General features: G+C 33.9%; 1 protein-coding gene and 1 long non-coding RNA gene across 2 annotated transcripts; both read right to left on the bottom strand.

The window, feature by feature from the left end:
• Nucleotides 1–448: 448 nt before the first annotated feature.
• Nucleotides 449–8424, bottom strand: LOC124455040 (probable glycosyltransferase STELLO1). The gene is made up of 4 exons (XM_047005799.1): nt 8272–8424; nt 3968–4083; nt 1984–2269; nt 449–1321 (listed from the first exon to the last, which is right to left on the bottom strand). The coding sequence occupies exons 2-4, from the start codon at nt 4071–4073 to the stop codon at nt 679–681; spliced, it is 1035 nt and encodes a 344-aa protein (XP_046861755.1). The 5' UTR covers nt 4074–4083; nt 8272–8424; the 3' UTR covers nt 449–678.
• Nucleotides 8425–8914: 490 nt separating this feature from the next.
• On the bottom strand, nt 8915–10163 carry LOC124455043. The gene is made up of 3 exons (XR_006951673.1): nt 10081–10163; nt 9485–9548; nt 8915–9137 (listed from the first exon to the last, which is right to left on the bottom strand). It is a non-coding gene; the product is annotated as an uncharacterized LOC124455043 (long non-coding RNA).
• Nucleotides 10164–12709: the final 2546 nt, after the last annotated feature.

Genomic DNA, 12709 nt, shown 5'->3' with positions numbered 1-12709 from the left:
CGACTGCAGTAGAGTTTGGAGAGTCATATCCGAGTCTTAAAAAGTCGTGTTAGCTTACAGACATTATTGAATTTTTCCTGCTCTAAACGCATCCTCCACCAAAGATTTGGAGCGGTAAAACGTTAAAAGCCGAAGACATGAACCTTCCCCGCAAAATCCAGGGGCATTCTTCACGTCTAAAATTTCTAAATTTTGGTCTTTTCAACAAGTGGTTTACATTATCAGTCACGGCTGCCATCTTCGTTTAAATGATTTAAATCCTTTGGGAAAGGATTCAGTTATCTTGGACGAGTTCCTTCAGTAAAAAATCATTGCTTTCACCCATTCGTTACATATGTTAACCATATAAACAAACCAGGGACATAAACATGACCGGGGAGCGTGTACTCCCTTGGTTGACAAGTTTATCGAGAAAACTCGGTACCTCGTTAGGAAACAACTCCTTAAGTGTTTTAAGAAAAATTTAATTTTTCCTAAAATAAATGTACAGTTTTCTCAATGTAAAGTTTCCTTATTAAAATGATTTTAATGAAAATGTTATGCAAAATTATACCTCGATCTATTTTCAGGCTATTTTGTCGGAAAAGTTAATTCCACACATAGACACAATTGCCCTAAGATCTTGGTATTAGTCTTACGCTACTGGTGCAAACAGACGATAATAAAGATTTTGTAGTTTTAACATGTGAGCAATAGTTTCGAATGAGGAATCACAAATTTCTTCAAATTTTCACGGCTAGTTTTGGCAACTTCGCCGTGAAATTTTACAGGATGAATGAAGTAAATGTCGAAATTATAATTTTCCCATACTATCTTTCCATCGGCAAAGTCTATGTAACCATATTTGTCAGGAAGGTATGTACCATAAGGCATTTCCCAAAACTTTTTTAACTCAATGAAAGTGAACATTGTCGGCACAGCCGCTTCGAGAAAAGCACGTCTTTTGTGAAAGATAGAAGAAATTCTTTGAAATTGTTCGCTCAACCTTCTTGGAACATAAAACAGATCTGACCATCCATTAATACACTTCAATTTTCCATTACCATTTGTAAGATGCGTCTGTACTAATTTCGTTATGTTTATGATTGAACTGTGGTTGTAAGTCTGTCTAATTTCTTCGTATGATTCTTCACAAGGAATAGCCGTGAGTGGCCACCAAGACCATCCAGTGGAGATAGGACGATGGCCAAACTCATGGCCCTCTTTTTCATTACTCACCCCCCCTCCATACCAAATTTTGTCCTTATCAAGTTTGAGAAATGTCCACCAGTTCACAAGTGTGTCGTCATTCATGTACAAATAGCCTGTATAATTGGGATGCCTGTTCAAAAATACAAATAACACTTTTCAATCTTATTCATTGTTTAAATATCGAAGATCGTCCTTAATCTTGCAACCATGTGATAAATGAGAAAATGTAATCGACAACTAGACCTGCAATTTGACATTTTATGATAGAACAACATGCTCGTGCATTTAAGTAACAATGGAGATCAATAACGCTTTGATAAGGAATGCTATCGATTTAAGAGCTTCATAAACAAGTTTCTGAAAACAAAATCTTTCCCGCTGCAAACGGTTTTGGTTAATGTGAAAAAATACTTCAAAAAAACAGTCACAGCAGAAATCTGAGTAGCATGCATATATGAAAATTAGCCCCCCCTCCCCCAAGGTCAAATTGATTATGATAGAGAGTGACGTTAGGACAAGAGTTTAGAAGTCGACCAAAGAGTAAGGTTAAAACTAGTTAAGGGCTAGGGTTAGGATTATATATTTAGCAAGATCCCTAATTGGGAGGGATGGCCCTTATTCATATATTCAAGTTCTTCTTTAGTAGTTTTTGTTGAAATCAATTGTGGTTATAAATTAACATAGATTAAAAACTACCAATATAGAATATGCCCCCTATCCCTAAATATGGAGCTTGTTGTCTTTTGAAAGCGCCTTTTTTATTATACTTGGGGGAGTGAAGTAAATTAATACCTTCGTATAGCTTCTCCAATGCATTCATAACCGTAATGGCCATTATGAATATCAACGACCATTATTTCGTGTGAAGGACTTGATTCAGACCCACAAATGATCAAATTCTTAAATGCATCTTTATAATATGACTTCAACATAGGTATTGTATCGTAATATGGATAATGGTAAATCATCACAACTAAAATGTCGTCAAAATAATGTTTTCCTCTTGTGCAATTTTGCAATTTTGTAATTCCCTTGGTTGAGAATGGTTTCGTATTGGCGCTAGATGTTATCAAATCATCTATATGAAAAGAAAAACAAATAATTAGTTCTTACACACGATGATGGTACGATCCTGTCATGTTTAGATTGACAAATTTTAGATTTGTCATAACGGCAAAATCTACATTTTCCTATCATCTTTTTTTTCAATCAAGTTTGTACGTGATGTCTAAAAACGATGATCCAAATAATCACTAGGTACAGTCTACTTTCAACGCCATTTTTAATTCTCATACTTTCTTGGCAAGTCGCTAAATATACAAAACAGCTTTAACATTTTTCTTTATTTTTTACGTCCAATCTCTGAGTACAACCTTAAAGTAGCTACTATTAATACGTAGTCGTATAATTTGGAATCATACGTAAAATAAAACACATAAAAGTCATCGATTTGAAACCAGGAATGCCATGCTTTAGTTTGGTGATATGCTAACCAGTGGCGGACGCTTTATGAAATATTGTGGAGAAGACTTTTTCTCAAGGCGCGAGATTTCTAGGGAGATTCCACAGCATGCCTATTGGTATACTTTTAAAATTTTGATCTTCAGAAATTTAATTCAATCATTTCTACGTACACATCATCCTTCAAACAGACGTTCATAAAATAGTTATTATTTAATAATTATTGTGTTCTGCAGATTATATAACATGCAACCAATTATCGAGCTGGCCTTCCCTTATTAAAAAGTGTGTTTTTCATTAAGTACAGTACTATTTCAAAATTTATGAAGATGAAAGCTGTATGGATTAATCTTTTTTCAATCAATTAATCAATCAATCAAAAAGTTTATTTTCAAGATAACTATTACAATTTTATGTAAATAATACGCCCTACAGAAGAATCCGAGGTCCACCGCATTATTGATTCTCTCAATAAAATATGTTTTACCATCACCATGTTCCAACTGACAATTTACAAAAACTAATGCCTTCCTCCTGCTATGAATAGATAACAGGTCGTATTTTCAGAGATTTTTTAATTGGAAATGCTATACATAATTAAAGATAGATTTCAAAATAGCAAATACCATGGTGAATGGTGATAATAACAATGTAATAGTTCTTAAAAGAACTGTTTTAACCAAAATACTAACCAAACAATTCAAAGGAACCGTTGTATACAGTTAGAAAGAGACACTATGCATTCCGGCAGACTACTCATCAGGTGTCAACGTCTGCTAAATGAGAACCTCCAAACCATGCTATATTTATAACGTCTGCCGAAATGCATAGTGTCTCTTTCTAACTGTAAACAACGGTTCCTTTGAATTGTTTGGTTAGTATTTTGGTTAAAACAGTTCTTTTAAGAACTATTACATTGTTATTATCACCATTCACCATGGTATTTGCTATTTTGAAATCTATCTTTAAGTTTGTCACCACGACAAAGTCTCTGTTTCACTATACATAATTGTTGTTTAAAATTAGCTACGGCTGATTGTAACGTAATATCTAATTCTTTAAATGGAGCTATAAAAATGTATGTATACATGATTGTTTTGGCAAACTTGTTTCTTAAGATGGAGATATGAATGATGGTAATGGAACATCTGATTCTTTAAATAGACCTATGCATGATGGTAATGGAATATATGATTATTTAAAAGGAGCTTTGCATGATGGTAATGGAATATCTGATTATTTAAATAGAGCTATGCATGATGGTAATGGAATATCTGATTATTTAAAAGGAGCTATGCATGATGGTAATGGATACCTGATTCTTTGAAACGAACAATATACATCACCATGATGAGCAAGTTTACTAAGACAAAAGCAACCAAAATTTTATATTTACGGAGGTAACTGCAACAGCCTTCCATTGTCGTGCGTCTATAAATCAAAATCCAAATAATATGTTTAATACATCAACAGCAAACTTATTTGCGTTCATAACAAAGAAAATTATTGGAAAGATTGGACGAATCCTAAGTTGTTTAAAGAAATTCATGTTAGATCTTTCTCTGATCTTTCTCGATGAAATGTGCTATGTAAAGTTTACGTTATAAAAGTATTGGCATTTTTGTATCTCGGCCATTTAGCTACATCAAATAATCATTGCTTACTAGATTAGACATCTACTCGTTTGTTACGATTCTGAATATTACGAGAAACAGCCCAAAAAACGAATTGCTGTCTGCCGGTGAATGCTTTTTAGCATCCAATTCTTAGCTTACGAAGGATTTTATTCTTTAAAAATCATAATAGCATTTTGTATTTTCGTGAGTATATATTAAAGAATGCAAATAGCAAAATAAACTTTTTAACTCTTTCGTAATCTTAAATACAGTTGACATATTCAGATTTTTTGTTTTTAATTGGCAACTCCTAGTGCCCCTACATATTCCTTGCGGAAGATAACGCTTCTGAGCTGTTAACGTCTCCAAGTGCAAATTTTTTCGCCAAACCTTTCGGATTTTTGTGTCCTAATTTGCAAATCTATCGCAATCAATCCATCGTACTATGTGACATTACGCCGCGCCGTATTGTTTTGTTCTTACCTTATGATTCTTAAAAACATTTTCATAAGATTATGCTTTCAATGAATGTGTGACTGCACATACCTTATGTTTGATCTTTAAAATAAACTTTGTGTCGTAGAATTTCATTGCATTTATTGCACACTGTCTTACGCAGTACAAATTAAAATACCGTAAAACTTTTGTGTCAAAGCACAGATAAGCAAAAAGGTACCAAATATAACAAAAACATAGCTACTTTAACTACTTTGATCCTTCGATCGGATGATAAAATTGCACAAAACCCGAGAGTTCGTCATCCATCCGTTATAAATATTATACTACCCGTCAAAGCAATGAACGTATAACGAAACCCGATGCTATGAAATCGTAAAGTTAACAATCCATCCATGAATGACTTAAACTTGTATCTATGAACATTGAACAATTAACATGAGAGCTACTACATTCACTAGCAGTAATTGCATCCTAATGTAATTTACACTTCTTGAACACAGATTTGCAATTATTAATACATCCTCCTTATGAAATGTTACGTAATGTTTCAGCCTTAGTCCTAACACTTTTCTTCACATATAAATATGAATTGCAAGAAAAATTACGAGCAAAAATTTAATCTATTGTTTGTAATATAAATAATATAATAACGTTAACAATTGAAGCATTTCATTTTAATTTGTCTTAAACAATGACCTTATAAAAATACTGACGCACGGAAAAATGGTGGAATTATTTGAATATTTACGTTAATTTATCCCTAATTGAAAAGACATGGAAAAAGAATTAGTTGAAGCCGTTAATGTATTTGAGTAAGAGCAAAAGAAAAACACAGTTTGCTAACGTCGATTTGTACTTTGTATTCTATCGTGAAATTTTAAATAATTTGATCAGTAACCGCTTGTTTAATATATCAGTCAATCACATTTTAGCACGTGACTTAAAGGACATTGGCAACGAAAATTTTTTTTCATACGTTTATCATAAATAGCTATGGAATACTTAATTTCGTGTTTTCGTGTCTCTTTTGAATTTTGCTGTTGAGAAAATTTGACATAAAGTTGAATCCATATCCGCCATTTTGAGAAAAAAGCCTTATGCTAAATTATGCCGGAATACATTACTGACGTCATTGGCTGATATCCTCTGAATGACACAATATAAAATAATAGTATTATAATAATATATAGCACATTTGTTCACTGGAATTTTAAAACAAAAACAACAGTCGGCGGTTGTTAAGATTAACAAAAGTTGTGTAGTTTATCACGCTTATATACTTTTCCAATATTTAGTCGTTATAAGACGTAGAAACGTTTATTTTAGCAGATCTTACAACTAGGTTTTGCCGACATACCAAGGGTAAGCCCAGACAACAACAAGCGCGTTTTATACACTGAACATTTCGTGCAATAGAAATATTTCATTTTCCCATATTACAAACCTGTCACCAACAAATGAGTTATACGTTTAATTTATTATTTATATACATAAGAGTCTTTAAAAGATTATGTAGTTTTATATAGGTGATAAGCTATAAGACGCTATGTTTTGTTCATGACTGTAGAGTTGCGTTTCTCCGTAATGTTTTATGTGCGTGTTTGCGTGCACAATGTACAAGTACACTTTTCGATTAACTTTATAACTTATGAATGAATACAAGTTTTGGGTGGATCACTCATGCATTTTGCTTTTGCGCAGTTCGTGACAATCCTTTGACAATGATATGGCATCGCAATTGCAGATCATAACAAAGAACATCAAAGAGCGTCTGTCTAAGACTAAATTTACGGTCTTTCGTGAAAATATGCATATTTAAAATGTGTATAAAGTCCATCTGGTGACGCGAAGCGTTTTCGTATGCTAGCATAAACACAAGCAGGAAATGGTCTTCGATGTTTCTTCCCCAAAATTTGAAAAATCCACCTAGAACATCTTTGATAGGCAACTAATCGATACAGCTTGTGTATTCTCTCTAGATCCTCATTAGACAGGGGCCAGTTTTCTTCAAGATACCGACACACGTCTATCTTTAACACACTTTCTGAGAGCATATTGTCCCATCTGTTTCGCCTAGCAAAGCCTCATACTCATCGTATTCAAGCGCTTTTTCGTGGCAACAAAAACACTTGATTGCCTTTTTTGACAAAGTACAATGTCCACACTTACACCAACTAAGAGTTTGAAGGCGCTAAGCATTTGCTTTCTCAAATTCAGCATCCGAAGAGGACAAGTCGCTCTGCTCACTCTCATGTTCGGAACCGCTTTCTTCACTAGTTTCGGCCTTCACTTCAGGTTCATATTGATAGGGCAGAACCTTACCCGGTTGATTTTCGTGTATGTCATCCATTACAGCAAAAAAAAACCGTAAAATACGCTTTAAATGTGTTGTAACGCAGTCAATCACAAAGTATATTCTATTGTTGTTTTGACTGCTCACCAGCCAAGACGTCACTACTGCTCGAGATAATTTTATCAAAATTTTATCCAAGATGGCGCAATTTATAAAACTTTTGCTGCAAATATCTCAGCAACAAAATATTTTTGAGAAAAAATTTTTCTATTTTAGTTGTTAGACATCACAAAGGTTCAAAAATATGCCATAAAAATTTTCGTTGCCAATGTCCTTTAAGAAACCCTCGTTAATATCACACCTAAAGTCAAAGAAGTCTTTTATGTTTAAGAAACATACGTAAGCCTAACCTGAATAAACAAATACAATCCTTTAATCCCTTATCTTCAACGTGTAAGTAGCATTATTTAACATTATATATTTGCTATTTTTTCTTCTACAATACTTAACACAAATTTTAACACCTAACACCATTTACATGAATTCTTTTCATTATCTTGGATATTGACACGAGATACATTCAGAAATAATTTTTAGGGTTATTTGGGTATAAGTAAGATAATCATGGCAAGGTGTGGCGAGGAACCACAGACACCGCATTGTGTTTCTGTTTGTTAACAACGTTCAGCTGCGTATTCAAATGTAATTTGTAATTGCAATGAATGAGTAATTGAATAATATCACGCTATGGACTATGAGGGTGTTATCTCTTACTTAAATTTCTCCTTAAATATAGCGCTGTTTCCGTTTTTTCTCGACTGTGAGCTTTCTACTGGAGTATGTATAATATACATATGCATGTGGAATGTTAATCAGCTCAAAAATTATCTTGTAACTTTGTCATAAGGAATGATGTACGAACCATACATATTAGAATTAATAACTAAATAAAATTTCATTCCATGCTTCTTATTTGACTAGCCAGGGCATCTCGCTTTCTCAATTCATATCCAAAATATTCAACGCTCAAATAAACAGAACGTAGTTCATGCACACAGGTATAAGACATGAACAACGTGAACAAGACGATGGCTTATTTATCTCACAGTTCTAATATTTAAATGTAGATATGATCTTCGCACTTTGCTTGACAATTTAAGCTATTGTCTCAGGAACCGCACTGCATATAATATTGGTTCTAATATTTGTTGCACTCGTGTATAAAATAAGCAGGGAAGCAAACAATCTTACCGTTTGATCTGTTTAAGGTTAACGAATCATCTTAAATTCACAAGCAATGTTGTAGATATCTTCAAGTTTCAGCCAAAATTGCGGTACGACATCAAACCACAGAATAGACACGGAAGAGAAGCGTCACTCAATGAACCTAAACTGTCCACTACAATTAACTCTACAACATTAGAGTTCATTGGTCCCCTACTTGTACCGAGTACTTTAGTGCGCATCTTTTGCGTCCGCCATTACTCCAGCCAGTTAAACCATTGAGTTCTATAATAACTGGAGCGGCTATCTCAAGCGCGGCCTTAGATATCTGATGACGCCAAAAAAATGGCGGATTTCGTCCGTTGCCGTTGAGATTTACCGAAATTGATCGCTTTTCCGAAAATTTCACAATTTCCCACTCCTGAGGGAAGAGTGAGGAAAATGTATGTGTGTATTTGGGATTCGGCAAGCAATTTTTTGATGAAAATCAAGGTAAAACCTTAAATTCATAACAGCGAGTCAACTGTGGTTGTCAGTTATCTGCTCCTACGAGGAGGCATTTATAACTATCGACGAAAGAGCTATATGTCGGCTACACATGTATGAATGCAGATGTGCGTCGTTTTTTTACCAGCGTCAAACAAGTTTGATCGATTAAACTCTCAATCAATTAATCAATCAATCAAAAAGTTTATTTTTAAGATAACTATTACAATTTTATGTAAATAATACGCCCTACAGAAGAATCCGAGGTCCAGCGCATTATTGATTCTCTCAATAAAATATGTTTTGCGATCACCATGTTCCAACTGACAATTTACAAAAACTAATGCCTTCCTCCTGCTATGAATAGATAACAGGTCGTATTTTCAGAGATTCTTTAACTGGAAATGCTATACATAATGGTTGTTTAAAATTAGATACGGCAGATTGTAACGTAATATCTGATTCTTTAAATGGAGCTATAAAAATGTATGTATACATGATTGTTTTGGCAAACTTGTTTCTTAAAATGGAGATATGCATGATGGTAATGGAATATCTGATTCTTTAAATAGAGCTATGCATGATGGTAATGGAATATCTGATTATTTAAAAGGACCTATGCATGATGGTAAGGAATATCTGATTATTTAAAAAGAGCTATGCATGATGGTAATGGAATATCTGATTCTTTAAATAGAGCTATGCATGATGGTAATGGAATATCTGATTCTTTGAAATAAACACGATACATCACCATGATGAGAAAGTTTACTAAGACAAAAGCAACCAAAATCCAACAGCCTTCCATTGTCGTGCGTCTATAAATCAAAATTTAAATACAATGTTTTATACATCTACAACAAACTGATTTGCCTTTATAACTAAGAAAATTATGGGAAAGATTAGATGAATCCTAAGTTGTTTACAGAAATTCATGTTCGATCTGTCTCTTCTGTTCTTTCTCGATGAAATGTGCTATGTAAAGTTTACGTCATAAAAATATTGGCATTTTTGTATCTCGGCCATTTAGCTACATCAATAATCACTGCTTACTAGATTAGACATGTACTCGTTTGTTACGATTCTGAAAATTACTAGGAAAAGCCCCAAAAAACGAATTGCCGTCTGCCGGTGAAAGCTTTTTAGCATCCACTTCCTGGCTTACGAAGGATGTTATTCTTTAAAAATCATAGTAGCATTTTGTATTTATGTTGGTATTTCGTAAATACAAAATGCTAATATTCTACTTCGCCAAATCTTTGTGATTTTTGTGTCCTAATTTGCAAATCTATCGCTATCAATCCATCGTACTATGTGACATTACCCCACGCCGTATTGTTTTGTTCTTACCTTATGCTTCTTAAAAACCTTTTTCATAAGATTATGCTTTCAATCATCGTGTGACTGCAAATACCTAAAATCTCAACCCTCGCAATTAATAATATACTTTATTTGTCCAAAATTGGCATCACCTGCATAAATTTACTCGTGAGCTACATGTATCTTTCTGAAATGTCAACTCTTGTCACTAATAATATACTTTATATGTCCAAAATTGGCATTACCTGCATAAATTTACTCGTGAGCTACATGTATCTTTCTGAAATTTCAACTCTTGTCACTAATAATATACTTTATATGTCCAAAATTGGCATTACCTGCATAAATTTACTCGTGAGCTACATGTATCTTTCTGAAATGTCAACTCTTGTCACTAATAATATACTTTATATGTCCAAAATTGGCATTACCTGCATAAATTTACTCGTGAGCTACATGTATCTTTCTGAAATGTCAAATCTCGTCACTAATAATATACTCTTTGTGTCCAAAATTGATATTTATCACCTTCCAACCTTTACTCGTGATATCCTCAGCACTAAAGAATACTTGTTCCATAGCACGTGGTATCATACCCCACGTTTCTCGACCATTGATATCACCTTCCATTGTAAATGTTTTACCTGATCCAGTCCAGGGGCGAATCCAGGCTGCTGCAACTGATGCGAGTGCATCAGTCATAAAATTGAATAGTTAATATTTCGCAACATTATAACTTACAATCAATACAAGCAAAGTGCAAGAAATATATCAGATTGGAATGTTTCTAGTTTCTAAATGCTTTCAATACCTTAACGCTGACAATATATTGACAACAGATGTACATTGATGATTGAGAAATATTGTTTAAAGCCTTCGTAGATTGTTTACATGTGAGTATCATTTTGATTATGGCCGCATTATTGAAAAATGCTACGCTAAATATGGCGTTTTTATGTGTCGAAATTTTTAGCGAAAATTTGTTTCATCATCCAGCTAGACTGAGCTGAATTTGTATTACTCATTGAGTTCTATAAAAACTCAATTATAGAACTCAACGGTATTACTACGTCACGGTGGCTAGATAGTGAATCACTACGTCAGGATGGGGAAAAAATGCATCAGTTGGTGCAACAGTCCCGAGTCTCTTTGGCCGAGTAAACCACCTAAACGTCACGAATTTCATTGTTTTTTCACCTACGTCACGGTGGGAAATCGCTGCTGACTGTTGCACTAAGCCCACGAGCACTAAAATTTCATTCTGACTGATGCACTTGAGCCAGCGTTATAAATCTTCAAACCTTTAAAATTATAATTACATGACTATGGCATTTGGCTTATTTATATCTTGAAGTCATCATGGCTGAGAGTAGGCATATATATACGATCTGGGCTCATTGATTCAAGACAGTAAAACCAGCGAAATTTCTTCTGTAAGAAAGGATTATGAAGCAAAAGTCTCTGCTGCAATTCCGACTAAAACTGACCTGTTTCGAAAAGGAAAGCTGGCAAGAGATCTTAACGCAGAGTTGATTATCCCTAAGCATATGGGAGATAATTGGCGGGCTTTAAAGTAAGTAGCTTGAAGTGCTTACTGCTTACTATGCTTGACATTGTAATGCATAGCTATAGGTCTATACTTGTATTTATGTAATGCTTAAGGCTTACTCTCTTTAATGTTAGGAATATGATGGGAAGGGGCACAGGGGGTGTTTATTCCCTGTTGAATTTATTTAAATTTCAAAGCATCCTGACCTGCATTAACCTATTAAATCGAAATTTACTGTATTCTATATTACAATGTCAATTTTCAAACTCCATGTCCAATATTGTTGAAATTTAGCCAGTAGTATAATGCAATGCTTTGGATTTATGCCATAACTAGTGTGCACACAATTATACATGTTATTGAAACTCTTCTCTTTCACGATCAATCAAATCTTTTTCCGACAACACCCTCTCAATGTCGCCTCTTAAATTTTCCTCAACTTCTGTCTTTTCATTCAGTCGATTTTGTAATTTCTTACTCAATGCTGTGGCCTGAAGAAAAAGCTTTGTCAACGTGGACACAAAAGTATATTTATACGTAGAGCACGAGACGACTTTACAATAATAAAGATTGAAGAAAAAATTTCTCTCAACAAACACAAAAATATTCACTACTAAAAAAAGTCCACTACGTATATAAAAAAAACAACATTTAAATGAGTAAGACCCAACAGACTCTAAATGTTCCCCAACTCTCATACGTACTTTAGAGGTGCGACAAAGAAATCACGCTCCTTAAAATCAACAGCAAACTAATTTCTTCATCAGAATTTCGCTATTTTTTTTTCAAAGCAAGCACTCAATGAAGTGAAAGTATCATTTTTAAATATTGTTTGTAAATACCGTTTTTAAATATCGTGAAAATATCGTTTTAACATCGTTAATCCAGTGGGTTCAGATCACTTTGAATTAAATTTATTAAAAAACAAACACGGAAAAGCTTAACATTCCGCCTACATAAACGTACAGCTTATATTCATGCATCTCTATCTAAGGAAATTTCACAGGAACTGATTTAAATCCTTTGGGAAAGGATTCAAAAACTGTCTTTCTAACGAGATTTCATTTCTCACGAGTGCAGTCTTTCAACTGATTGCTGGTGGCCGGGGGG

The sequence above is a fragment of the Xenia sp. Carnegie-2017 genome, unplaced genomic scaffold (genome assembly GCF_021976095.1).
Source record: "Xenia sp. Carnegie-2017 unplaced genomic scaffold, XeniaSp_v1 HiC_scaffold_3, whole genome shotgun sequence".
Taxonomy (NCBI): Eukaryota; Metazoa; Cnidaria; class Anthozoa; order Malacalcyonacea; family Xeniidae; genus Xenia; species Xenia sp. Carnegie-2017.
The sequence above is the reverse complement of the archived record's forward strand: the minus strand, read 5'-3'. Positions and strand labels throughout refer to the sequence as shown.